Source organism: Dasypus novemcinctus, chromosome 25 (assembly GCF_030445035.2).
Source record: "Dasypus novemcinctus isolate mDasNov1 chromosome 25, mDasNov1.1.hap2, whole genome shotgun sequence".
NCBI classification, from domain to species: domain Eukaryota; kingdom Metazoa; phylum Chordata; class Mammalia; order Cingulata; family Dasypodidae; genus Dasypus; species Dasypus novemcinctus.
The window spans coordinates 59,208,471-59,236,395 of NC_080697.1; the positions used below are offsets into that span (position 1 = coordinate 59,208,471).

Here is a 27,925-nt window from a genome sequence, read left to right on the forward strand (position 1 = left end):
GCCCAGGGCCCTGCCCAGCCCAGGGCTCTGCCCGGCCCCAGCCCGGCCCACTCTGCCCGGCCCACCGCGCTCACCGCATGTCGCCGTCCAGCGCCTGGATGACCACGGCGAAGCTGCGGCTCGTCTGGTTCAGGTACTTGTAGCACGTCCTCAGGCTGTCGCGGAGGGCGTCCTGCGGGCAGGGGCCACAAGGACACAGCGGGGCGGGGGGCGTTGAGCAGCAGTGGGCCTGGGCCGGGGGCCGCGCCGGCGAGAGGCCCCGCAGCCGGTCCTTGGGGGGCCGGGCGGCGGGCAGGACGGGGCAGCCTCGCGGGGGCGCCCCCGCAGCCCTGGGCGCCGCCGCGGGGCTCAGCACCAGGGTCCTCTTGAAGAGGGACATGGCCTTGGGGCCGCAGGCGGCTGCGGCCATGGGACCGCGGCTGGCGGGCGGGCCGGCTCCTCCTCCCGCGCCGCCCCCGCACGTGCGCCGCCCGCCGCCCCGACCCGCGCCCGGGCGCCCTCCCCGCGGCGGCGCGGCCCAGACGCCGAGGCTGCGGGCCTAGCCGACCCCGTCCGCGGCCCGCCCCCCGCCCTCCGCACGGCCAGGGACCCCGCAGCCGGCCGCCCCCGCACGGGCTCTTCAGCAGAGCCCTCCCTTTGAAAGCCGTGGGACCCGGCGAGCTGCTTCCTGAACTTTACTCTTCCCCAAGGAAAACAAACGCCTGCGTTGTTCCAGGAAGGGAAAAAAAGCGATTTCCCGTGGAAGAATTACATATTGCTTTTAAGAAAGAAAGGGGAAGTATTTGAAGTATCTAACGATAGAGGAACGGTTTTTTAAAAAGGCATATCAACTAGTAGGAAATCTCCAAGTCATTTCAGAATATATATATATATATACACACATATATATATTTGTGTGTATACACATAAAAATACTCAGTAAAGGTCTGATGATAAGCAAATATTAAATTCAGAGTATTCTAGAAGAATTCCTCAACCCCTTCCCTTTCCACAATGCCGAGAGGCAAGACTGCACAGGAAGACAGAGGCCAGAAGGCTGACACTTACTGGGGTCCACGCCAGCTCTCCCCATAACGTGACTGTCACCAGACCAGAATTACCCCCTCTCCTCCACCGCCAACGGCTCCAGCTCGGCGAGGCGTCAGCCCTGCGAAGGGCCCTCCTACCTGAACCTGAAGAGCACGACCTGCAGGGAAACCCCCTGCCCCAAGCGCGCCTCCCCGGGCTCCCGGGCGCACAGGGGCGCAGGCTGGGAAGCCTGCCCACCGCGCCTCTCCGCGGCCAAGCCCCCCGAGCCGGGCCTGGCCCTGCAGCCTCCCGCGTCCTCCCTGCTGCCCGAGGTCGTGCAGCGCACCCCCAAGCACCTCTCAGGGGAGGAAAGAGGCAGGAAGGCCTTGGGAAGGAAGGGTGCCCGAAGGTCGGACGGGAACAGCGGCGGGCGCCGCCGGGCTCTGCACGCCGTACGGAAGGCTAGCTGGAAGGGGTTTCGGCAGTGCCTGGCAGAGCGCGGGGTCAGCCGTCACTGGAGGGCCACCTCTAGCCATTTCGTTAAGGAGGTACCGGGGAGTGAGCCTGGAACCTGGGAAGCAGGCGCGCGCCCACCCCAGCTTCCCCTGAGACCCCCACCTAAAAGGGGAGGGCCTAGTTGACCAAGGGCCGCTGGAGCCTGGCAGCGGGCATCCTGAGGGAGAAGAGGCCCTGAGCAGCACCGCAGGGCCTGCACCTGACGCGCCCGCCCGCAGAGGTCAGTGCGCCCGCCACAAGCCCGAGACGGAGAAAAGGGTCTTAGCTGCTTCTGGACACTGTAATTTCTTTAGGGAAAAAAAAAAAGACAAAGCAAATATGGCAAAAACCTACTGTCTGTTTAATGCCAGTGATGAACGCAAAGTGATTTGTTAGATAGCTTTCGTTAACCTTTCCAGTTGCTTGAAATAGCTCATAATTAAAAATGCATTTTAATACAATTGGTGTGACCTATGGACTGTGGTTAACAGCAATACTGTAATATTCTTGCATCAATGCCAAAGCTGTACTGTGGTGATGAGGGAATATGGAAAAAGTGTGCCAAATGTACGCTCTTGGCCACGGTTGGTGTAATAATCTGATATTATCTCATAATCTGTGACAAATGTTACACCACAGTGTGGTGTGTTGGTGAAGGAGTGTTGGATGGGAATTCTATGCATCGGCATGATGGTTTTGTAAGTTCACTTCTGTAATAAAATTAATTTTAAAATAATATTAGGCGGCAGACTTGGCCCAGTGGTTGGGGCGTCCGCCTACCACATGGGAGGTCCGCGGTTCAAACCCCGGGCCACCTTGACCCGTGTGGAGCTGGCCCATGCGCAGTGCTGATGCGCGCAAGGAGTGCCCTGCCACACAGGGGTGTCCCCGTGTAGGGGAGCCCCACGCGCAAGGAGTGCACCCCGTAAGGAGAGCCGCCCAGCGCGAAAGAAAAGTGCAGCCTGCCCAGGAATGGCGCCGCCCACACGGAGAGCGGACACAAGATGACGCAGCAAAAAGAAACACAGATTCCCATGTTGCTGACAACAGAAGCAGACAGGGAAGACGCAGTGGATGGACACAGAGAATGGACAGCCAGGGTTGGGGGCGGGGGGGAGAGAAATAAATAGATAAATCTTTAAAAAAATTAAATTAAATTAATAGGGTGGGTTGGAGGAAAAATACACAAAATTTAAGATATGGACTATAGTTAGTAATAATACTTCAATGATATCCTTTCATAATTTATAAGAAATGTTTCACAACAATGCAAGGTGGTGGGGGGGGAGGTAAGGGACCCCTGTATACGTTATATATGTTTGTTTTGTAAGTTCACATCTTTTACTATATACTTGTTTATGTATATTCCTGTATGAATGATATACTTCAATAAAATTTTCTAAAATGGATTTTTTGCTCTAATAATGACTGAAGTGATGAATGCACAACTATGCGAGTATACCAAATACCACTGATTGTACACTTTGGATGGACTGTGCGCTTTATTTGCTTTATTAGTATGTATCAAATTGCCTTGCTTAATAAATAAATAAATGCATTTTTAAAAGTGAAAGTAATCTTAAACTTCGTGAATTAGAAATAGATCCATAAGAAAGGAAAGCACTGAGGCGACCAGAGCACACTAACTTCCTGGGTTCACTTGTGGGCACGAGACTTTAAAGTGACCAGGAAGGTAACCGATCTGGAAAGAGTCACAGGAGGAGGAGCTGGAGGAAGAACACAAAGCATTTGGCTTGGATGTCTGTCCTCTCAGAGAGAATCCGAGAGCTCTCCTAAGAGACTTCAAGCGCTGTGTTATAAAGCAAGATCAGGTCGTCTGTGGCTCCTGAAGTGGAACAAAGAGTGCAAGCAGCAGGGAGCTGTTTCAGCTGGGGAGCACTGCCCAGGCGCCAGAGGTGCCTGGAAACTGGGCGGGCTGTCTCCAGGGGCAGCAAATACCTGGCCCGGGAGGGAGTCAGCAGACTGCACAATGGCACACCTGGGGCTGCAAAGCAGGGACTGTTTGTTTTTGTTCACAGATCCTCTTAAGAATCTGATAATATTGGGCACCATTCTACTCCCAGAAAGATGAAAAATGAACAGTAACATAAATATTTGCAAATAACAACTTCGAGAGGGTCCCACATAAGAAATCTTTAATAAGGAATTTCTTATTCAACAAATATTTATTGAGCAAGGCACTAGAAGAATTTAAAGCTGTATTTTCTTTTAGGCAACCCTCAAAAGGCTAATTCCTTATTCCAGCCAGATGTGATGTTCCTTTCTCTGAATTTTCACATGGCATTTACTGTATTCTGCCATATTTATCTAAGCTTATCGAGTTTAAAAATTAGAAGGGTCTTGGGGACAGCACACCCGCCCTGGTTTAATGATTTAAGGAAATCTTTTTCCCTGTAACAACAAGCTATTGTGTTGGAGGTGCCAAAGGCGCATCATCCAAGACTCCTATTTTTCAAAGAGCTTAAGATCCAGAATCAAACGCGGAATCTTGAATCTGAAAGGGACCTTGGGAACATAAAACCAATGCAGATACAAGGCTACTGACGTAGATGGACTGATACCATAAGGCAAAACCGTGCTGGAGAAGACAGCTGAGGGCCACAGGTACCAGGATCAGGCACCTCTGGACGGTGCCTTCCTAAGTTTTCTATGAGCAATTGTATAACTTTTTTTTTTTTGCCCTGACTAGGTGGTGAGCTCTCTGTATAGAGCATCCTGCCACGCCGTACCCAGCACAGTGCCTGGCAGGTAACAGGTGCGCACGCAGCGTCTCCGAGTGCATCAACTAGTGGACAAGAGCAGTGGCACTGGATCTGGGCCACGAAGAATAAGGTATCTGAGCTATGAGATAAGGGGGAAAATCTTTTTCTGCAGCATATTATTAAAAGAAACAATTAAGAATATACTTAAGCAAGAGTGGTTGCCTCTGTGATATTTCTAACCGGGAGAAAAATTAAAAGCTTTTTGTTGCAAGCCACTCATTAGGCCGGGTGTGTCCATTCAGGAATAATTTTCACGCTGGAATAAGGACCTTTGCCAGCGTTCATTTAACCAAGGCGCGCAGGGATGCGGCAGGAGGACCCCGGCGCAGCCAACAATCTAGCCCATCCACAAACACACAGATAACAGTAATTACCTGGAAGAACAGTTCGCGGGTATTTTTAAAGCTCGGGAAGCGCTGAGGAAAAGCAGGACGAACGCGGGAAGGGGGGGCAGCCCCCGGAGCAGGTGCTGCGGCGGAGCCGGCGGAGCCCATTGCGGGGGTGCCCTAGCGGGCCGTCCCCCCTGGTCGCCTCTCCCCGCGGCCTCCCGTTTGACCCTCCCGTCTCACTCGACCCTGGAAGCCACGAGTCAAGGGGCAGGGGAGCCCTGGCGCCCGGGGAGAGAACGGTGCGGGAGACCCCCAGACCCAGCGTCCTCCTGGGCAAGGCCGCCGGGCACCGACCCGGGGGCTGGGGGCTCCTGCGGGGTCCTGCTCCCGAGGAGAGAGCCCGGGTGCGGGGCGCCGGGTGCGGGGCGGGGGCGCGGGGCGGGATGCGGGGCGCCGGGGCGCGGGGCGGGGCGCTCGCCCACCTGGTCCACCCGGGCCGCCACCCTGCGGCGGCCGCCCATGCGGAAGCGCAGCAGGTTGTAGAACTCCTCGGGGTGCCCCAGGCACTTGACGAACTCCATCCCGGCGGCGGGCGCGCTGGCGGCCTCGGTGCCCCGGCAGCTCCGCGACGCCGCCGCCCGGGTACCAACCGGCCCGGCCCCGCGCGCGGCCCGCGCACCCGGTGGCTCGGCGCGCCCGATTGGCCAGGGCCGCTCGCCCCAGCCAGACGCCAGCCAATGGGCGTCGCGGGGAGCCTGGGGTGACGACGACAGCCCGGGCCCGGATTGGAGGCGCGGGCGCGCCCGGGGGGCGGGGCCGCCGCTCTTAAAGGGACCGGCCCTCTGGCGGGGGCGCGGGGGCGCGCCGCGCGGGCGCGGGGGCGCGGGGGCGCGGGGGCGCGGGGGCGCGGGGGGCGCGGGGGCGCGGGGGCGCGGGGGCGCGGGCTAGACTCCGCGGGCGGAGGTCCCCCCCGAGCCCATGGATGGGTCGCGCCGCCTCCGTCGCTGCGGCCGGGCTGATCTTATCCTTGTGAATGAACATTACTATTGAAATGGTAGCCACTCCCCCCTCCCTTGTTTGAAATCCATATTACCCCAAACTCCTCAAACTTGGGGAGACAGACTTTAGGCCTATTATTAATAGATTATCTGTTCTCCTGCTAAGCAATGGCAATAAAACTCTTTCTCTCTTTGAAACCGCGGTATCTCAGGAATTGGACTTTGAAAGCATGGGGCACTCTTGCTCAGTATCACCTTGCCACCTCCATTTGTGTGTAAATCTCACACCTCACATAGGAGCTTGAGTAAACGTACATCTGATTACCTTACTCACTTGCTTACCATCTTTCCATTTATCTTCCCCAAAGGAAATGCCTTTCAAGATAAAATCGAGGATTCCAGGACAGAATTTAAAAAAAACAAAATTCCTTGTCGTCCAGCTCGCCTGTATTTCCTTTTTTCTGTGTTTTTAATTTCAGCTTCCTATCCAGCCCCTCTCCTACTTCCAGCCCCTGACCCAGGTCTGGCAGTGCTCAGAGGCTCCCCAACGGGTCAGAGGACTTCCCAGCCCGCCCCTCTGCTCAGGAAAGGCCACCTTTCTGGAATGACCATCCCTGCTCTTCTCGCTACCTGCTACGCCCCTCATTACAGCTCAGGGTTGCCCCTTCTTCAAGAACCATATTTTGAATTTTCCTAGCCTCTTAGCCATCTGTTCTTCAATTAAACAAATAATCGTTTGTGGCAGACACTGGAAAAACAAAGATGAGTAAGACATGATTCCTTCTCCCAAAGAGTTCATAGCCTAGACGAGGAGACAGAAATTTTCCACGTGAAGGTGCTCCTGTTTATCAGGGACATAGCTTAACACCTTTTCCAGCTCTCCAAGTCTGACTTAGGTGCCCATCCTGATAGACGGAATACACTAAAGCACAGTGGCTGGTACCCATACGATGAAAGAGCTGGGACCCCCGTCCTGCAGCCAGCAGGCCAGGGAAGCCACACCCCACTCTCTGTAGCATTTAGCCCAGAACAGCTGGGGCTTGGGTGATGACGGCCAGCTTTCCTATATTTGTCCCCGTCTCAAACTCAGGACCAACCAGAGAAAGCCAAATGTGCTTCCCAAACAAATCCCATCAAGAGCCCCCCAGCCCAGCTCCCCCTTCCACAAACCGCCAACCTCTTTATCAGAGCACACCTTCCCGTTTTCACTGTGAAGCTTTCCCATCCCTCTGCCTGCTCTGGAAGGCGGCTGACTCCCTTGCTAGGGCAAACTCTGAAAAACTGGTTTGTTCTCACTTGGGTGGTCCACAAACCTAAGTGCTTCCTTCCTGTCAGCACCTGAACTTTATTCTAATCACCTCTCTCCAGTCTGCCCACCTCGGTGAACCCCTCAAGGGCAGGGACTGTCCTTGATCTCCAACCACAGCACCTGGAAGAAGCCCCTGGCACATAGTAGGTCTCCACTACTGTTTGCTGATAAAAATCCTTGAAATAGAGGTTGCTCTGGAACACGGGGGGCAGCCACCTCTCCTCCCCCTCCTCACTTGCTTTGCCATTAGCCTGTTGAAGCGCTTGTCACACCACCGTGCTGTTTACACATCATGGTTTTCCCCAGGCTGTCCCAGTTATGTGACTCTGTTATGAAATGTCTTTTCCGTTCTGATGATGTAGGCTGTGGGTGGGAGGCTGTTCATCTCTTCCTAGATAACCTGAGCTGCGTGAGCTGCAGCCCTGCCCTTGGTAACCACGGCAACAACTCCAGTCCCTGAAAAACAGTTTAGCAACGCCACCTCTGTAAACTTTAAATATTCAGGGAGAATGCAAACCAAATGTGTTAAAAGCTTATGTGGGATGTTTGACGTTCATGCTAAAAGCTTCCCCAGAATGTGGGGGATGTGGGGTAATTCAAGCTTATTGAGCACTGACACAAAGGACCTCTGCATAAAAAGAACTTGAAAATCTTATTCGGGGCTCGGGTTTTGAACAGAAAGCTCCAGAGTCGGCCGTAAATAAATTCCTTTTTCTTTCCCAAAATTATTACCGAGTCCTGGCCTTTTCATATGCCAAAAATCGAGTCCCTCTCGACATCTGCTACACCGAGGCCCCAGGGAATGCCCCTCAGGCTCCCGCCTCTTTGTGGGGTGCTGGCTCGTTTCTCTGGACCACCGCCGCCAGAGACAACCTCCCCCGTCCGTAAGTCCCAGTAAAGCGCATGCCTGGCGCTGTGCCGAGCGTGCCCTTTGGGGCTGCTGCTGCACGACCCCTGCCTCCAGGAGCTGGGCTGTAGCAGTTGGCGAGCCACCAGCCGGGAGCCTGGACGGGCAGGAGCAGGCTCGCGCTCAGGGAAGGCGCATCCGCACTGATGTGGGCTATGGGAAGGGGGCGCTGTTCAGCTCTGCGCGGATAACCTGAGCTGTCTGTGTCCTGAGCTGTGCATGTGGGACAGTGAGAGCTGCCGCCCTGCCCTTGGTAACCATGACAACAACTCCAGTCCTGGAAAGACCGTTTAGCAGTGCAAACTCTATAAACTTTAAACATTCAGGGAAGATGCAAACCAAATGTGCTAAAAGCTTACCTAGAATGTATGAAGTCCATGCTAAAAGCTTACCTAGGATGCGGAAGATATATGTTAATTCAAGCTTATTGAGCACTGAAACAAAGAACCATTTGGCCCTTCCTCTGTATAAAAAGAACTTAAAAATCTTGTTCAGGGCTTGGGTTTTGAACAGAAACTCCTGAGTCGGGCTGGCTGTAAATAAATTACTTTTTCCTTCCCAAAATTATTGTGAATCCTGGCCTGTTCATATGCAAATAATTGAACCTCTCTCGACGTCTGCAACAACAGGGGAAAACCCGGGCTGGGCTATAACATCCGTGAGGAGAGGTGGCTGCCCTCCTGGATGAGTGGGGACCCCTGAGAGAATAGGGGGATGCCCCTAAAACTCCAGCAGGCATGCTGGCTGCGCCACAGCAGGTGGCAAAGCAGCTGCATTTAAGTAAGACAAAGGGAGCGCGCCAGATAACGGCGGCTCTCACCGGCCCCTGTTGGGAGCGGGCAGGGGGCTACTGAGGCAGGACAAGTGGCAAAGGGCTCTGTGTGCCACCTGGAAGAAGATTGAAGTTAGAAGGGGACGTGCGCCCGGCACAGGCAGAGATGAAAGATTCCTAAACTGATCACCTGTGCCAAGTGAATCACTGGCTAGAAACCCTGGTTCTGGATATGCTTGAGCGGGGGGCTGCAGGCTGCCTTGAGTCCAGGTCCAGAGGACACTGACCAGCGGGTGAGACCCTAAAGCCTGGGACTCGCTGGACGCCTCTACAGATAAGGAAAAAGAGAAAAATGGGAAAAAGGGCTAGTCGTAACAAAATTTTAAAAGCAAGCCGGGGAATTAAAAAGCATAGTGTGTCCTATAATTCCCCGATTTAAACCTTTAAACAGCCTTAAAATGAGGGTAATTAGTCCAATTACCAAACTTCAGTAAGTAAAGAAAAATTCCTTAAAAGCTCTGAAAAAAATCTTCTCTAAATTATAATTAAAACAAATTAAACAATTATAATATATATTCCAGAACCTGGCGGTCAGTATGTTTTTTTTTTAAAGGTTTATTTTTATTTACTTCTCTCCCTCCCCCACCCCCATTGTCTGCTCTCTGTCCATTCATTGTATGTTCTTCTGTGTCCGCTTGCATTCTTGTCAGGCAGCACCAGAAATCTGTGTCTCCTTTTGTTTCATCGTCTTGCTGTGTCAACTCTCCATATGTGCAGTGCCACTCCTGGCAGGCTGCACTTTTTTTTGTGCAGGGCAGCTTTCCTTGTGGGGTGCACACCTTGTGCGTGGGGCACCCCTACATGGGGGCACCCCTCTGTGGCACGGCACTCCTTGTGCATGCAGCACTGGCCCAGCTCACTACATGGGCCAGGAGGTCCTGGGTACCGAACTCTGGACCTCCTATATGGTAGGCGGATGCACTATCAGTTGAGCTACATCCATTTCCCCAGTATGCTTTTAAGGTTATTTACAAGTCTAGAATTTTATTATAAAAGAAAAGTTTTAGTCTCCTGTGGAAGGAGAAAAGAACATTTCTTGAATAAACTATAATTGTTTCCATTTTATTTGGCTTAGGTGTAATCTCCCTAGGTTTTAAGGATACTAATAAGGTAAATTAGCTTTATATGTATTAAATCTTTAATATAATGAAAATTGTAAGATTTTGTTTTTGTTTTGAGGTAGCGGGGGCCAAGGTTAAAGCCAGAACCTCATATGTGGGAAGCCAGCGCTCAACCATTGAGCCACACTGGCTTCCCTGAGGTGGTTTTATCATTTGTTTTACTTATTGTTTATTTTCGTTTTTTCAGGAGGCACCAGGAACTGAACCTGGGGCCTCCCATGCTAGAGGCAGCACTCAACAGTTTGAGCCACATCCATTCCTTGTAAGTTTGTTTTTAATAAAATTAAGTTAAGGAGGAAAAAATCAAGGTCTGTCCTAAAGTGAAATTACTAGTTTTCACAGAACAGAATGAGGAATGTAAGACAAAACATAAATGAATAAAAGTAAACTTCATTGGTTGCTAATTGTAATTTAACAAGCCCATTTAAAAGTAAAAGTAAGTTATGGTTATAAAAAGATTTCAAAAGCATTTTCTAAACTGCATTGGAAGTATTTTAAAAGCTATATACAAATTAAAAGAGATAGACTTCAGCATTGTCAAACTCCCTTGTGCATTCAAACCAGGCCCCCAGTACCCTGCATGCTGCCTCTCCATTTGAATTATTGGCTAGGTGGGTCACTACGACCCCTAAAATAATAAAAGAATCTACCACATCTCTGGGTATGCTCCTTAAGAGAATGGAAAGTACGTCGCTATTTCAGACTCCTGTGGCCAGAGATGGCTCAATATAGCCTGATTCACAGTGGACGCTGCCTGGAGGTGGGCGCTGTTTCATGGTGCAATGCACCAGGCCAGTGAAATGCTGGTGCCTCCCTCCAGGCTCCATGGTGCTGCAGCACACTGGCTGTGTGAAGGACATACCAAGTGGAGCAATAAATACTTGAGTAATGTGAGTAGAACTTAAACACAATCGGCATTACGGCCTGCTCCCATGGAGAGACAACACGTACGGTGTTGCAAACCTGGAGCTTAGACCTATTAACTGCAGCTCTAAAAGGAACTTGTGTGTTAATTAGTTTTAAGTGCTCTACCTATATACCTAATAAATATAATAATATCTCTTCTAGACCATGTGCAGGATGATATTGAACACGTTAAAAGTCTTGGTAAACTTAATTCATTTTCTAAGTTTATTTCGTCCATAATTGGAATTTCATCCATCCAGCCATGGTGCTAGACCTGCCTTCCCGCAGCCTCAGTAGAATAGCAGAGGGTTTCACACCCGGTCAGGCAGAAACTCCTGCCCCTGCAGGAAGCAACTACGCAAGAATGACATCCCTCTTAAGCTCCCTCTTAAGAGCAAGGATGTAAACTCTCTGAGGGGGAAGTTGAGGCAGGTTAGTGCAGGAAGCAGGGAAGGCGGTGGGTCAGAATGAAGCCTGCCAAAAACTCTAGTCCCAAGGTCCAGTTTGAAAGTCCTGGGCTCAAAAGAAATCCTGGTTAACTCCAAACAAAAATGCCTCCCCATCGGTTCCCTGAAAGCTGACAGGTGAAGGCAAAAAGGCAACCAATCAGGACAGCAAATACATCAATATATATCTGATGTATTTTTGAACTCATTGTAGAAAACTCAGAGAAGGGGCAAGTGTGTGCTATTAGAAGCCTGCTCATAAAACTCACCTGCCTGGTACTTTGGTATCTACTAATGAAAGTGTTGCTTGTATACTGTTAGACCAGCAAGATTTCCTCCTTCTTTCCCTGTAGCACCTTAGCTATTACCTTCCTGCAGGGGCTTCAGCAGTAACCCACGCCCACGATCGGAGCCAGCGTTGGGTTTGCACCTGCCATCCCCGGGGGCTGCTGACCTTCCTTGACTGTCGCTCCTGCAAATCGGACGGTGTGAAACCCTTTGCTGCCAAGGCAGGCTACGCCCCATCGCCAAGCGTGCAACGAGCCCTTCTCATTAGATAATATTCAGTGTGGGGTCCACATCCTGATCACTCTCATAACGTCTCATGAGCTTGTGCTGTTCTTAATTTTTTTTGTCTTTTTTTAAAAAGATGCATAGATCACAGAAAAACGTTACATTAAAAAGCGTAAGAGGTTCCCACACACCCCACACCCCACCCACCAGTCTGACAAGTTTTAACTCATATGCAAGAGCTCATAAGTCACATGGCTGCATTAGCTACGGATCCCCTCTAACTGGCTAAATTCCCTCTGTTGACCTTGGCAACTATCTTTTAGGCTTACTAGCTTTTAATGTTAAATGCCGTACTGCTGATATGAACTGTGACTGCGGTGTGTGTCCCATGGCAGGGCAAGCTGCCGCGGGGGCCGGTAGACACCTCCGAAGGGAAACTGAGCCCGTGGCCCGCAGCAGCCTGCCTACCCCAGGACACAAGGTAAGATGTAATAAACCTTGCCGGAAAACAAGGTACAGATGGTGTCGACACTGTCCCGTTTCTCCAGGCTGTACAGTTCCTTCCCACGACAGCACCACACCCCACTTAGGTAACTCTATTAGGAGAGCCTTGCTCTGGGACCCTGGGCACTGCCCCTCGTCTCCCGCTCGTCGTGCAGCGCTCTCTTCGCCCTCTGGACCGCCGCCCCGAGTGAACCTCTCCTGTCCCTAAGTCCCAGTAAATACAGCTCATGTCTGAGTGTGTGCCAAGTGTGCCCTCGGGTCTTACCACTGCCCCGACGCATCCAGGAGCTGGGTTGCAACACCTTAAATTCCCCAATCCTAGCAGGTAGGAGGATTCAAGAAATACTTACTGCATGGCTTGAGCCACTGAAGCCTAACATTACATCTCACAATTTTCACAATGTCAATTATCCTGCAACTCCAGCTCTTGAGGTAAATATCCCCCCCCCAGTGTTGAGGACAAGCGCCCTGCCTCTCCTGGACCTGGATTCACCCAGCATGCGGCCCCGCCCCTCTTCCCCGTCCACTCGAGCAGAAATCGAGTAGGCACCTGGGCGGCTGGAGCAGCCGCCACTGGCCGGCCCCCACCACTGCCGTTCCTGTGCCACCGGCCTGCTGCCGTGACACTCCCAACTCTTCTCTTTCATCCAAACCATTTTTAAAATTAGAAGTTGTAGGTTTACAGAAAAATCATGCAGAAAATACCGAGTTCCCATATGCCTCCCACCCCATTCATTCACTCGGCTTATGCTATCCATTCTCTACCTCATTTTAGAGCTAATTTGAATCGTTCTTCTGAGAGCCTGCATGATGTGGACATCCCGCAGTATCCTAAATTAAATGTTGTAGATGACCATGAAAGCTGTGGTTTCTATTTACTCACACTTCCCCTTCCCTACTTGCTCTGGTAACACAACCCTTGCTTCTTTTTTTTTTTTTCCCAAAGATTTAGTTATTTACTTATTTTTCTCCCCTCCACCCCACCCCGGCTGTCTGTTCTCTGTGTCTATTTGCTGCATCGTGTTCTTTGTCCACTTCTGTTGTCGTCAGCGGCATGGGAATCTGTGTCTCTTTTTATTGCATCATCTTGTTGTGTCAGCTCTCCTTATGTGCAGCGCCATTCCTGGGCAGGCTGCACTTTCTTTCGCACTGGGCGGCTCTCCTTACAGGGTGCACTCCTTGTGCGTGGGGCTCCCCTATGCGGGGGACACCCCTGCGTGGCAGGGCACTCCTTGCACCCATCAGCACTGCTCATGGGCCAGCTCCACACGGGTCAAGGAGGCCCGGGGTTTGAACCGCGGACCTCCGATGTGGTAGACGGACGCCCTAACCACTGGGCCAAGTCTGCTTCCCAGAAAGGTGTTTTTAAATTAAATATATAAATACATATATACACACATAAGTGTGAGTGTATATATATGTGTGTGTGTGCATAAATATATTCTTCCAGCTACAAATAATCTATTATTACTCAAATACTATGTTCCTAGCACTGGTCTGGAAATGGGGTTTCACAAAGTAATGTAAATTGAAAAAAAAAAAGTGGGATGGCCTCTAAGAAGTTAATGATTGCCCCCAAAGCCTCTCTGTAGCCGAAGGCCAAAAAAATTGGCATTTTAGTAAGTAAAAGACCTAAGATACAACTGTGTAAAGATAAGTAAACATAGGACACAAAGAAAATATGAGGAAAGAAGGAAGGATTTAGATTAGATATACTGAAGCACGAATGACTTAGAAATAAGAATGTGGTGGCTCTAAGGAGTTGTTTTGTTTTTCATACAATTTTTACTGGAAAAAAAGTTTTACAAAATACCACTTCCACAATCAGAGAAAGTTTCCATAGGGTACATGTAAGAACTCTGCCTTAGAGATAGAGTACGACATTCAAAGGGGAGAGGTTTTGAAATAGCCACCTAACTGCAAAACCTACAAGATAAGTAGGTGTTTGGTTTTTGTTTTAACTGCCTTCAAAATGCTAAACCAAGTAATGAAATGTAATTGTTGAATCTATTTGAAACTTTAAAAATTTCTTTAAAATGATCCACACGGCATGTGCAACATCACAGCTGGTACAAAAATGGGTAAGAACAGTGTTCTTTGAAAAATGATTGGAAATGCTGCCGCTGCATCATCAGGCGAACCTGAGACAAGGGTGTCGACAGCATTGAGGGATAAAAGAAGCTGACTATTAAAGTAGTCAAACATTTGCTTTAATTGTAATACCACACTAAAGATAAGAGAACTTGCTGTCAAATTAACTCACGATCCCTTATTTCAAACTACATGTACCATATTTTGCTTTATCTATTCTAAAATGCAAAACTAGGTTTCAGGATGTAAGTTCTCACTGCCAAGGCAGAGCCTAGTGTTTCTGTTGCGATCTGGCAGCTTTGAACTTTGTAACCCTCTGGTGGTTTTTCTGATGGAGCTACAGAAATTCTTTCCCTTCTGCAACAGTGGCTGTCAGCGCAGGAGGAGCAACGGCTGGAGGAGCTGTGCAGGAGGGTGACAAAAATTCTTTTCCTATTACAGTTCCAGAAAAAGCCTCAGCTGTTCCTGAGAAGGGCAAATGTGCGTTTTGAATTTCTCCGGGTTCTGCCAGGAGTTTCCGATGCTGGCCTCAGGCAATGGTCTAAAACGACAACAGACGCACCTGCCGATGCAGTGGCTGGAGCATCCGGATTCAAATAACGCTGGGAAAAGTTCTGGATCCCAGTGGATTATAGCAGCCTTTTCTATGCTGTGTTCCAAGGAATAGTAAAGGTAAAATACATTTCACGGTGGAAGCAGGTGTGGCTCAAAGCGGTTGAGCGCCCACCGCCCATATGGCAGATCCTGGTGCCTCCTGAAAAACAAAAACAAGCAAGCAAAGCAACCAAAAAGCCCGTGCAGGGAAGCTGATGTGGCTCAGTGGTTGAGCTCTGGCTACCCGCAGACGAGGTCCTGGGTTCAATGCTCGGTCCCGGAACCTCAAAAAATTTTTTTTGTTTCACGGTAAAGGAGGTTTGGGAAACACCGGGTAGAGCGAAGTTAAACAATTTACTGCAGGAATCCTGCAGTGCTTATGATTTCCGCCAAGCCCAAGAGGGGCGGGGTTCCACGTTTAGCTGGGCCGCTCCAGCGAATACCACGAAACGGGCTGGCTGAAACAGTGGGTATTTATCAGCTTGTGGTTTATGGTTTTGAGGCTAAGAGGAAATCCAAATCCAGGCATTATCCAAGCAGCGCTTTCTCCCCCAGAGACTGGGGCGCTCTGAGGGTGACTGCCGGGAGCCCCAGGGTCCCCCGGCACGGGGCCGCGCCTCCGGGCCTCTCCCTCGTCCGGCCCTGTAGACGTCCGGCCTGTCACTTCCTGCGGCTGTCTGAACGTCCTTCTCTTATACAGACTCCCGCAGGAGGACTGAGACCCGCCCTGACGAGGTGGCCACAGCTGCTTAACTGAAGTAGTCGCATCAAAAGGCCCTTCTCGGGAAGCGCTGTGGCTCCAGCGACTGGGCTCCCGTCTACCCTGTGGAAGGCTGTGGGGTCATGTCGCAGGGCCTCCTTGTGAGGGCGGGCTGGCTCGTGCCCACGCAGAGCTGACGGCCCAGACCCGCAGAGCAGGTGCAGCAAGACGATGCAACAAAGGGAGACGCAGACACAGAAGGACGCGTGGTGAATGGATACGGAGAGCAGACAGCAAGCACGCAGCAAGAAGGGGAGTAAATAAATACAATCTTAAATAAAAAAAGAGACAGAAGACAATGAGAGACACAACAAACCAGGAGCTGAGGCGCCTCAAGTGATCAGGTGCCTCTCCCACATCGGACATCTCAGGACCGGTTCCTGGTGCCTCCTAAAGAGAAGACAAGCAGACACAGAAGAGCGCGCAGCAAATGGACAGAGAGAGCAGACAGTGGGCACAGGTGGGGGGGTGGTAGTGGTGGTGGGGAATAAAAATAAATCTTTAAAAAAATGTATTACTTTAATCTCTGGACCGGCCATGTGCCAGCTGGGTCCTGAGCCTCAGCAGGGTGGCGACTCCTACTCTCTGGTTCGTTGGACTTACCCAGGTCAGCTAACAGGGAGGTGAGGATGGTCAGCCACCACACCAGGGAATGGAGAGTCTACAACTGCAAGCGGGAGAATCCCATCCATCAGCCGAGTAGGATCTAAGCCCCCTCTTGATGTCGAGGTGGAGTAGACGTCACCATCCCAGGGTCCTCAGGATGGAGGAATAAAATGTGGATTAGGGTGGACTCACTGGTATTCTACTATAGAATTGTTGAGACTCTAACAATGGAAGTGATTGTATCATTGATGTGGAGATGGTGGCCATGGGAGTTGCTGAGGGCAGGGAGAGGGAAGAAGCGGTGAGATACGGGGCATTTTCAGGACCTGGAGTTGTCCTCAATGATATTGCAGGGACAGAGGCAGGACGTCATGTATCCTGCCATAACCCACGGGATGGACTGGGGGCGAGTGTGAACTACCATGTGAACTATGGTCCCCGTGGCGTGGCCGTGCTCCAGGGTGTGTTCCCCAAGTGCAGCGAATGTGCCACAGTGAGAGGGGATGTTGATGCGGGAGGAGTGGGGGTGGGGGGGTGAGGTACATGGGAACCTCATGTTTTTCAACGTTTTATGTGACCTATTTATATTTTTAAAAAGACAATAAAACATGTATTTTACAAAAGTTCCTCACCATGGGTTCACATCCACTGGAATGAATTAAATTTCAGAACGTTTTTCCAGGGCCAGTACAGCCTCAAAGCGCCACAAGGCAGGTGTAGCGTGCAGTCTTGCTCACACTTGAGCGCAGAATCCTCCGATTGGGAGCCATGACGAGTGGTTGTTCTCCCCGGATAACATTCTGAGGGCCGACGGCCCAAGACCTGGCTACTTTGAGGGACGTACTCCTAACGCTAACGGCAGCGCCGGCCAGGACGTGGCCAGTCCCCGCGTGCAGCTGTGGCAGCCAACGCCGAGGCAGCTGTAACGCAGGGGCCACCAGGCGAGCACCCGGTCCCGCCCGTGAGCTGTGCGCTCTTAGGCGAGCGCGTCAACCTCCCTGGCCCTCGGTTTCCTCCTCCTAAAATGAAGACAGAGTGAGCGCCCAGCTTTACGGCCTCTTTTGCAGATGACGTGGCAAGCACTGGGCTAAGCGCTTTCCAAGGGGAACAGCTGATGCACATTAACTGTCCCACGGATGACAGGTCTGGCAGTAAGTGGCTTTTTTCACGGTTGCCAGCTCTTGATGACTGAAAACAGACAACAGGAAAGTGAGAAGCAGCCACCGTCTCCAGCTTCGCCCCCCACAGCGGTGCCTGCCACCTGCCGGGCGCCGGGGGGCCTCGAGGCGCAGGTGCGCTCTGCCCGCTGGCCCCGGCCTCGCTCCGCCCCGCTCAGGGCGGTGAGGGGAGCGGGCCTGCGATTCGCCCCTTCCCCCGGCCCCCGCCCTCCAGGTGGCCTGACCCATCAGGCCCGACAAGCCAGCCCGGCCAGGCCACCTCCGTGAGTTACGTAAGAGCTCGGCGAAAGCTTGAGAACCTGCCAGGTAACCGAGACAACAGAAAGTGATGACCTTTATTTTCATGTCACCGTCCTGGTTCCACGTAGCCAATAACGGAACGGAACAGAAGCGTTCTCTACGAGCCTGACTCCAGAACTGCTCCCCATGGCAAACATCACCTTAGAGCTGAAGCGACTTTCTGGAGCCCCCCCGCCCCCCGGTGCACCCAGGAAGGCCGCCAGCGCCTCGTCTCCCCTTCCCCGCCCTCTTCTCTGTGCTCTTGGTGTCTCCACCAGAAGGAAGAGGCTCAGGGCGGGTGAATCCCAAGCACCGCCCTTAGGCTGCTCCAGCCTCGCCCCAAGTTCCCTCCAAGGCTCAGAAGAAAATTCCCTTTTTCTATTTCCCAAAATGGAGAGCCACAAAACCACCCAAAGTTCCAAAAACAAAAACACAAAACAAAAAGCAAGCAGGCAATGCTGGGAGCACAGCGACATGTTCACTGCCCTGCTGCAGTCGCGGAGACGTCTCCTTTACCGGTCATCAGGATTCTTCTCATCACGCAGAGGGGTAGAACGAGACAGGAAGAATTAACCAAACTCTAGGAAAAAAGCTCACCCTCCCAAAAACCTGCCTGAGGCGCCGTCTCAAGGCGCTGGGCCTGACGCTGCCCCTGCCCGGCCTTCTGTCCCCTGGTTCCCGCCGCCAGGTGCAGTCCCGCCCCACCCTCCTTTCCAGATCCTCAGGCATCGAGCTCTCCAGAGGCCACGATGCCAGGAGGGGCCCCGGGGCCTGGGGGCAGGAGCGACCCTGGCTCCTCGGGGGGCAGCCTGGGCTGGCACTGCGGGCACCACCAGGTGAGCCTCTGGAAGCCGCCGGGGGGCCCCAAGGCCGCCCGCACAGCCTGGTGCCCGGCAGGGCAGCGCTCCTTCTGGTAGATCTGCGGGTGCTGCCGCTGGCCCCGGAACTTCCCCTGCAGCCACCCTGCGCTGAACTCCACCACCTGATCCACCAGGGACTCGAGCCGTGCCGGACTCAGGAGGGACCCGAGAGACAGCGGGTGGATTCCAGCCCTGTACAAGGCTTCGTTCTTGATGATGTTCCCTGAAACAAAGCAAAGACAGGGTCAGAGGAGGGAAGTGGACACAGGCCATCAAGAATCTGGCCAAAAAGCTAACGGAGGGAAGCGGACTTGGCCCAGTGGTTAGGGCGTCCGTCTACCACACGGGAGGTCCACGGTTCAAACCCCGGGCCTCCTTGACCTGTGTGGAGCTGGCCCGTGCGCAGTGCTGATGCACACAAGGAGGGCCCTGCCACGCAGGGGTGTCCCCACGTAGGGGAGCCCCACGCGCAAGGAGTGCGCCCCATAAGGAGAGCCGCCCAGTGTGAAAGAAAGTGCAGCCTGCCCAGGAGTGGCACCGCACACACGGAGAGCTGACACAGCAAGATGACACAGCAAAAAGAAACACAGATTCCCGGTACCACTGATAAGGATAGAAGCGGTCACAGAAGAACACACAGCAAATGGACACAGAGAGCAGACAACTGGGGGGGGAGGAAGGGGAGAGAAATAAATAAAAATAAATCTTTAAAAAAGAAAAGCCAACGGAGCACCCTGAAGCCACCAGAGGCGCAGGCCCAAAGGCCCTGGAATCCGCGGCCGCCTACGGGGGGTCCTGGGCGAGCCGGTCAATGTGAGTCCGTGTCTGCCCGTAACCCAGGCTCGATAATGCTTGCCTTTAAGGCTGGTGTGAAGACGACAGTAAATAAAACTCAGATCGCGTTATCGCCAAGGGGTTAGGAAAAGGGCCCTGGAATCTGACTGTCAGGATTTAAATTCCAGCTCCACCAGATCCTAGCCTCGTGGTGCTGGCATTTCACTGCTTTAAGCTTCAGTTTCCTCTTCTGTAAAATAGCGACAGTTGATTTTACTTGGGGCTTGAGAGTATTCACAAAAACACCGAGGACAGCGGCTGGTACACAGAGAGTGCTCAGGTGACAGGAGCTGTTATTATTATTGAAAATATCAAGCAAAATGCCTAGAATATAGGAAGCGTTTAGGATATATTCTTTTTTTTTAAAAAATATTTATTTATTTCTCTCCCCTTTCCCCCAACCACGGTTGTCTGTTCTCTGTGTCTAATTTGCTGCATTTTCTTCTTTGTCCGCTTCTGTTGTTGTCAGCAGCACGGGAATCTGTTTCTTTTTGTTGTGTCATCTTGTTGTGTCAGCTCTCCGTGTGTGGACAGGCTGCACTTTCTTTGGCGCTGGGCGGCTCTCCTTACGGGGCACACTCCTTGCACGTGGGGCTCCCCTATGTGGGGTACACCCCTGCATGGCACGGCACTCCCTGCGCACATCAGCACTGCGCATGGGCCAGCTCCACACGGGTCAAGGAGGCCCGGGGTTTGACCTTCGGACCTCCCATGTGGTAGGGGGATGCCCTAACCACTGGGCAAAGTCCGCTTCCAGTTCAAGGGCCTTTGCATTTTCAAACCGCTCGGCTCTCCTGGCTTCCCCACGGCAGGGGACCCGCTCGCGTCCTCACCTCGTACGCGATCCTGATGCAGACCTGCCATATCTGGGCTCTGACCAGCAGGAAGTGATACCCGCTAGCGCGTGGCCTGCTCTCCACTAGCCAACCTCACTGCCGGGTCCTGGCCGACACTGACCAAGCACCACCGAGTGCCAGGCCTGGGGCTGGGCAGGGAGGACACAGGGAGGCCTGAGAAATGACCTCTGGCCTTCAGGGCAGGTCCAAACTGAGAATGCAATTAGGCGGGGAGTTCTGAGCCGGCGGTGGAGTTGGAAACTGCCTGACCTAACTCCCTTGGTTCAAAATGAGGGCAGCGGGGCTGGAGGCAGTAAGGGGCCTGCTTAAGACCAACGGAGCCGGCGCGGGAGGCGCCCGCCCCAGGCCCAGTGACTCCCAGGCAAGGACTTTTCCGTCAGCCTCCACTGTGGGGTCTGCCCCTTTCAGGCGTCGTACCTAAACCTGAGAAGTATCTTTGGTCCAGGAGCGTGTAGCACACAGGCTGAGCCTGGCCGAGAGCCTGCAAGGCCTGTCCTCGATGGAACTTTTCAGACAAGATGTCGCAGGCGGGTCTGACCACGGGGTGAGGGCGCCAAGACATCTGACAGTTGTAAAATGCCAGGAAGCCACCGTCGCCAAAGTACAGGACCAACCTGAAGAGAGAGAGAAGATCCGCACTGCATACGTGTCCACGGTTTAGTCAAGATTAACCTGGGGAAGTGAAGGTTCCAGAAGAGAAAAGAGAGAGCTTTACCAGAATCATAAAAACCTCAGGGCTAAAAGGACTGATTAAAAAATATATATGGGGAGCGGGTGTGGCTCCAGCAGCTAAGCACCTGCCTTACACACGAGAGGTCCCAGTTTGGTTCTGGTGCCTCCTAAAGAAGACAAAACAACGAGCAGAAAACAAGCAAAAACAACGAGCAGAAAGCAAGCAAAAAAAACACAAACGCACAGGCAACAAGCAAAACCCAAACAAAAACAAACAAGCAAACAGTGAGCAAACCAACGAGGGAGCCAACTCAGGGGAGCCGATGTGGTTTAGTGGTTGAGCACCAACCTCCTGCATGAGGTCCCAGGTTCAATCCCTGGACCCGGTACCTCAAAAAAAAAACAAAAAACATATATATATATGTATACACATAAATAAAAATATACCCATTTTCCTGATTATAGGAATACAAGTTCACAGAAGTAAATGTGGAAAATATATAGTATTTAGGTGCAGGGGGGTGTAGCTATCTAAACAGAAAGAAAACAGGGCTCTGCCAGGAAGGGGAAAGGGACAGAAGCCAGGGTGACACCACAGAGGCCCAGGCAAGATTCACCTACACAGACACTCGCTGTGGGACTGAGGGAGGGTGGCAGAGCGGCTGCTCCCGGCCTCAGGCCCTCCACCTCACCAGTGTTAAGCAGGCGGGACTGTCTGGATCGACCCTGACTGCTCCAGACGATGGCAGAGCAAGCAGAGCATGGAGGGTGCAGAAGAGGTCGGTGGGCTGCGCTGAGCCCGGCAGGCTCCCCTGCTCCCCTGGCGCGCCGCACCGGGGTCCGGCCACGGCACCACTCGCTGGTGCCAGCAAGGGACCCGACAGCCTGCGTCCCGAAGAGCCAGGCTGGGTGCGGGCCGATCGCGGACACGGCTTCTGAGCAGCCTCAGATGGCTGGGCTCAGCTCCGAGGGCGGCCGAAAGGGCCCTCCAGACAGGCGGAGGGGGCTGCAGGGCACGGGTGAGAGCCGTGGGCGGATCCCCAGCCCTCCTGCACCCCTTCCAGGTCTGGAGCAGCTGGCGGCCCCTCTCTGGGCTCCTGGCCTTGTCCCAGATGGGAGGCGGCTGGGAAACTCCACTCCAGCGTGCCCCTTCCTCCCGGCAGTTGCCCCCAGGCACATGCAGCTTGAGACAAGGAAAGAGGAGAAGAAGCAAACGAGGCAGACAAGCGGGGCAAAGGCACGCTGTGTCCCTGCAGCGCTGCAGTGCCCGGGAGGGGCGACGGGCTGCCCCCTGGGAGGTGGGGGGCATTCAAACCCCCGGGGACGGGGCCTCCTGAGCAAAGGGCACAACGAGGCAGGACGAGACGCGGGCCAGGAAAGCAGGGAGGCCCTGTACCCGCCTTCAAGGGGCCTTCTTGAGAGGAGGGCTGGCACCCGGGAATTCCTCTGTCCATCGCCAGCTGGTCACCAACCCAAGAATCAGCTCAGGGAATAAACCCCAGGGGAAACCTTCAAAAGTATTAAAATGTACGGTGTGCGACCCAAGATTCCAGGACAAGAAACAGGAAGTGATGGCCCATCCAAAGGCAAGGGATAAACATCGAGAAATACCAATAAAGAAGGTCAGACTGTAGACATGCCAGATGAAGACCTTAAAAAAGGGGTCTTGTGTATGCCAAGGGAGCTGAGGGAGAATACACAGAAAGAACTAAAAGAAACATACCACTGCTGTACATTTCAGATGAACTGTATGCTCTATTAATATGAATCAATAAAATCAAAATGTTAAAAACACTAGGTATGCAGAAAACAAGCAATGAACAATATGAGAATCTCAATCAAGAGAGAGAAATTTTAAAAAGGAAGCAACTAGAACTACTCAAGTTGAAGTCCACAGGCACGGAAAGGAAAAATTACCAGGAGGGTTTCAGCAGCAGATTGGAGCTGGCCGAAGAAAGCATCAGTGAACTCAAAGGCAAGATGATTGAAACAAGTCAGGCCGAGGAGCAGACAGAATAAAGAATTATAAAAACCAAAAGTAGCCTAAGAGACTTCTGGGGCACCATCAAGTGGACCAATACAAGCAATATTGGAGCCCCAAAAGGAAGAGAGAGAGAGAAAGGGACAGAAAGAACATTCAAAGAAATAATGATAGTAAACTACCCAAACTTAGGAGAAGATGTGAAATACACATTCAAGAAGCCCAGAGAAAACAAAACAGGATAAACTTGAAGAAAAATACACTTAATCACATACTGATCAAACTGTTGAGTGCAAAGGACAAGAAGAGAGTTCTGAAAGCTGCAAGAGAAAAGCAACATGCTATGTACAAGGGAGTCCAATTAGATGAAGTACTGATTTCTCATCAGAAATCATGGAGGCAAGAGGCAGTGTGCTGAAATACCTGAAGTACTGAGAGAAAGCAACTGCCCACCAAGAGTCAGTGGGACTTTCCTTCAATAGTGAGGACGAGATGAAGACATTCCCAGACAGACAAACGCTGAGGGCCGCTGCCACCACTGCAGCTGCCCAAGAGCAATGCTGGAGGGAGTTCCTCAGCCTGAAAGGAAAGGACACCAGACAGTGGGTCAAACAGAAAAAGAAGTAAAGAGCTACAGTGAAGGGAGCCACCTGGGGAGTTAGAAATCCAGCACCAGTGTACTGTATCATTTTGGTATGTAACTCCTCTTCTTACTCATTGGTCAATGAAAATGCATAAAAACTAATGATAAATCTATGGCTTTGGACATACAACGTACAAAGATATCATCTGTGACAAGTGCAAAAAAAAAGGGGGATGGGAGGGTAAGGAAACAGTGCACGGGAATGATACTGAGGTCAGGCTGCTATCAAATCAAATATGTATATTTAGAATGTTAAGGGGTTTTTTGTTTTTCGTTTTTGCTTATTAAGCAGTTTTATTGCGATATATTCGCACACCATACAATCAAAACGTTTTTTTCCTATCGGGTCGTGTCATCATCTTTGTGGTATGTTGCTGCATCACACAGGGGACTTGTGCCTCTCCATGCAGGTCTGGGACGCCTTTTTCCTTTTTTTACCAGGAGGTCCTGGGGATCGAACCCAGGTCCTCCATATGGTAAAGGGGAGCTCAACTGCTTGAGCCACAGCTGCTTCCCAGGATGTTAAGTTTTAACCCCATGGTAACCACAAAGAAAATTTATGAAAAATATATCCAGAGAGAAATATAATACAAAAAATCAAATAAATATCAAAGTAGGTATTAAAGAAAGAATTGAGGGATAGGATAGGACAAAGACTAAATAGCAAAATGGCAGAATAAAGTCCTGTATTATCAATAGTGACTAAATATAAATGGAATAAATCCTCCAGGCAAAAGGCAGAGATTGGCAGACCGGATTAAAAAAGCATGATCTAACTACATGTTTCCTACAAGAGACTCACCTTAAATTCAAAGACATAAGTAGACTGAAAGTAAAAGGATGGAAAAAATATATACCATGCAAGTAGAACACAAAGGAAAGCTGGGGTGGCTATATGGATATCAAATAAAACAGACTTCAAGTAAAAAACAGTTTCGAGGACAAAGATGGTCATTATTTACTGATAAAGGGGTCATTTCAACAAGAAGCTGTGACAATTAGAAATATAGGGAAATGGATGTGGCTCAAGCATTGGGCACCCACCTACCACACGGGAGGTCCCGGATTTAGTTCCCATGCCTCGAAAACAAGACAGGCAAGACAGTGAGCTGACACAACAGGCTGGTGCAGCGAGCCGATGCAATAAGATGAGACACAAGGAGACACAACGAGGAAACACAATGAGAGACACAAGAAAAGCGGGAAGCGGAAGTGGCGTAGGTAATTGGGTGCCTCCCTCCCACATGGGAGGTTCCAGGTTCGGTTCCCCGTGCCTCTTAAAGAGAAGATGAACAGACACAGAGAGCGTACAGCAAATGGACACAGAGAGCAGCCAGTGAGCATAAACAACGAGAGGGGTAAGGAAATAAACAAATCTTTTTAAAAAAACATATATTAAAATAAACTATAAAATATAATAAAAATTAAGAAGAAAGGAGACCTACTTGGCAAGAAGAGATTAAAAAGATAAGGGAATGAAATGTGTTATTTTTATGACAATAAATTTGAAAACCTAGGGATGAGCCTGTGTAGCCCACGGGCACTGCAGTTCTCCCAGCCAGCAATTAATTCAGAAATTAGCAGAGACCCAACTTGAGACCACGAAAGCTGAGCAGGGGGGTTCTGAAAAAGCTCATCTTGCTCCTGGGGCCTCTCAGAAGTGACCCTCGCATCTGAGTCTTCCCTTGTGTGGCCACAAGGCCGGGCATGGCAGGAGCCACCCTGCAGCTGATACAACGTACAGGATGGTGCAAGAGCAGGAGAATCACGCAAAAATTAGAGCCAGAACCCGGAACTGCATCAGCTCCAAAACCCACTTTCCTCTGGACTCCAGTTATGGGAGCCATAAAATCTCCTCCCTCCTTCAGCCACCCTGAGGCATTTTCACAGCCCAGAGCATCCTACCACCCAACTTCATACCACAAATACAGCCTATAGTTCAAAACACACAAAAAATAAACTTATAAAGTTTAGAAGATAGAGATGTATTTGTGTGCCTTTGGGTAGAAGGGGCCTTCTTTGGTGAGAAGAGAAACTTAAAAGCTGTCAAGAGAAACTCACCATTGACGGCATAAAAATTAAAAATCCTGAAGGGCAAAAGGCATCACCAAGTCAAAGTGCATACAACAGCCTCGAAACAATACTGGGAATACACACAACAAACATTAAAAGATGTAAAATCCAAAGATGTTTGCAAATTGGTAAAAAAAAAAAGCAGACAACGCAAAGGCAGTGAGAATTCAGCTACGCTGGCCCTGTTTGAAGGCAGCATGAACCTTCCATCATGAGAACGTTCGTTCTCCTCCACCAGCAATCACTCTTCTGGGAACCTCCACAAAGGAAATAATCCTAAGTAGAGACAAGAGTTTCGTATAATAGGGTAAAACCTGGCAGTGGACCTGGCCCAGTGGTTAGGGCGTCCATCTACCACACAGGAGGTCCGCGGTTCAAGCCCCGGGCCTCCTTGACCCGTGTGGAGCTGGCCCACGTGCAGTGCTGATGCGCGCAGGGAGTGCCCTGCCATGCAGGTGTGTCCCCCGCGTAGGGGAGCCCCACGCGCAAGGAGTGCGCCCCGTAAGGAGAGCCGCCCAGCGTGAAAGAAAGTGCAGCCTGCCCAAGAATGGCGCCCCACACACCGAGAGGTGACACAGCAAGATGACGCAACAAGAAGAAACACAGATTCCTGTGCCGCTGACAACAACAGAAGCGGACAAAGAAGATGCAGCAAATAGACACAGAGAACAGACAGCCCAGGCAGGGTGGACAGACAGCCCAGGCAGGGTGGGGAGGGGAGAGAAATAAATAAATAAATAAATCTTAAAAATAAAAAATAGAGTAAAAACCGGAGAAAGGCCCTGTGTTCAAAGTGCACCACCTGTCAGGACGGGAAACGGTTTCCGACGCCCTCGCACACTCCAGGGTCACCTTTGTGGGAAAGTCCGCCCTTCTCTAAGCCGCCCCTCTCTCAGGGTGCAGGTGCTACTTCGGGGTGTGTCTCCGAGACCGCAGGCTCCCCCGTGTGGGGTCTGCACCTGCCGAGTGTGCCCCCGGTCCCTGACCCAACCGCACGGGCGCTCAGCCCCGTCCACCGCCGAGGACCCCCAGTGTCCCGGCCCTCGCCCGCGTACCTGGGCACGGGGTCCCTCCAGTCGCCCCTCTTGTTCGCCTTCTTGGCTCTGGAGAACTCGTTCACCCAAACGCTGCCAAACAACCCGAAGCCCACCTGCAGCCACCTCTCGGCGTGGCCCGCGGAGGCATCTGCCCCCTCGCCCTCCGAGCCGGCAGCCACGCGCGCCGCGGCTCCCGGGGGAAGGACGGGGATTTCCTGTCCACCGAGCTCCCAGGTCCCGGCTTCCTCCTTCTGCAGAGGCTCTGGCAGCGGGCTGTTGCCAGGGCGCCCCGTTTCATCGCCTGTATCGAATCTGAGAAATAGCTTCTTCCCGTGGACCTAGGAATAAAATGAACATCCATGTAAGTCTTACACGCGAGAAAGGTGAGGCTGAGTCTGACAATTTCCCAATGCAGATTTCTCCCTTCTGGCCTTGAGTATCCTGTCCCTGCCCTTGGCTTTTTGCTCCAGCTGGAGGGGCAAGTTAGAACATGGTTCTCCAAGCGACTAGGTACAAATGGAAGAATTAGGTGAGTAACTAAATATTAACAGAGCCATTCCAGAGAGAAGGATCATCCTAGAACACCTGAAGCAAACTGCTCCCCATTTTTTCATGGATATCTAAGAAATAAATGCAAACTGTCATTCTTTTATTCAAATCATAATGCATTTTTCTTTGCTAGAATAATAAGCAAACACTAAAAAAATGATAGCAGCTAAAGACATCACATTGGGGAGGTGCATTTGGCTCAGCAAATAGAGCGTCCGTCTACCACATGGGAGGTCCAGGGTTCAAACCCCGGGCCTCCTTGATCCATGTGGAGCTGGCCCCCGCACAGTGCTGATGCGCTCAAGGAGTGCCGTGCCACACAGGGGTGTCGCCCGGTAGGGGAGCCCCATGCGCAAGGAGTGCGCCCCGTAAGGAGAGCCGTCCCATGCGAAATAAGCGCAGCCTGCCCAGGAGTGGCGCCGCACACACGGAGAGCTGATGCAACAAGATGATGCAACAAAAAGAGACACAGATTCCTGGTGCTGCCAAGAATGCAAACAGACACAGAAGAACATACAGTTGATGGACATAGAGAGCAGATTACTGGTAGGGGGAGGGGAGAGAAATTTTAAAAAATCAAAAATAATAAAAGTCAAAGCCATTATTTAAAAAAAAAAAAAGCACATATGGGGAAACGGATGTGGCTCAAGCAACTGGGCTCCCGTCTATCATATGGGAGGTCCAGGGTTCGATACCCAGTGTCTCCTGGTGAGGGCAAGCTGGCCCGTGCGGAGAGCTGGCCACGCAGAGTGCTGGCAAG

The 27,925-nt window shown here is 51.6% G+C and overlaps 2 protein-coding genes and 1 long non-coding RNA gene across 12 annotated transcripts in view; 1 reads left to right on the forward strand and 2 right to left on the reverse strand.

Annotated features, from left to right (window-relative positions):
* Positions 1-5,290, reverse strand: part of FDFT1 (farnesyl-diphosphate farnesyltransferase 1) — a 32,276-nt gene extending 26,986 nt beyond the window's left edge. For 2 of the 4 annotated variants that reach the window (XR_009183499.2, XM_004449050.5), the window contains exon 1: positions 75-424. Coding sequence is in view for 2 of the 4 variants with exons in the window: in XM_004449050.5 (XP_004449107.3) it covers positions 75-409 (335 nt within the window). In the remaining 2 variants the exon portion in view is untranslated. Of the gene's footprint in view, positions 1-74; positions 425-5,097 lie in introns of those variants that run through there. The other 2 variants (XR_009183500.2, XM_058288023.2) reach the window with 2 other exon arrangements.
* On the forward strand, positions 1-15,672 carry LOC111759148 (uncharacterized). Of its 2 annotated transcripts, XR_011647416.1 has the most exons (5): positions 1-133; positions 4,214-4,356; positions 12,043-12,128; positions 14,684-14,914; positions 15,537-15,672. It is a non-coding gene; the product is annotated as an uncharacterized lncRNA (long non-coding RNA). The 2 variants fall into 2 exon arrangements; XR_009183504.2 differs by lacking the exon at positions 12,043-12,128.
* NEIL2 (nei like DNA glycosylase 2) overlaps positions 14,346-27,925 on the reverse strand; it is a 20,932-nt gene continuing 7,352 nt past the window's right edge. For 3 of the 6 annotated variants that reach the window (XM_071211857.1, XM_058288024.1, XM_004449049.4), the window contains exons 3-5: positions 26,635-26,954; positions 20,628-20,824; positions 14,346-18,742 (exon numbers count right to left, since the gene is read on the reverse strand). In XM_071211857.1, coding sequence (XP_071067958.1) covers positions 18,381-18,742; positions 20,628-20,824; positions 26,635-26,954 — 879 coding nt within the window. In that variant the 3' untranslated portion in view covers positions 14,346-18,380. The remainder of the gene's footprint in view (positions 18,743-20,627; positions 20,825-26,634; positions 26,955-27,925) is intronic. The other 3 variants (XR_009183503.1, XR_009183501.2, XR_009183502.2) reach the window with 2 other exon arrangements.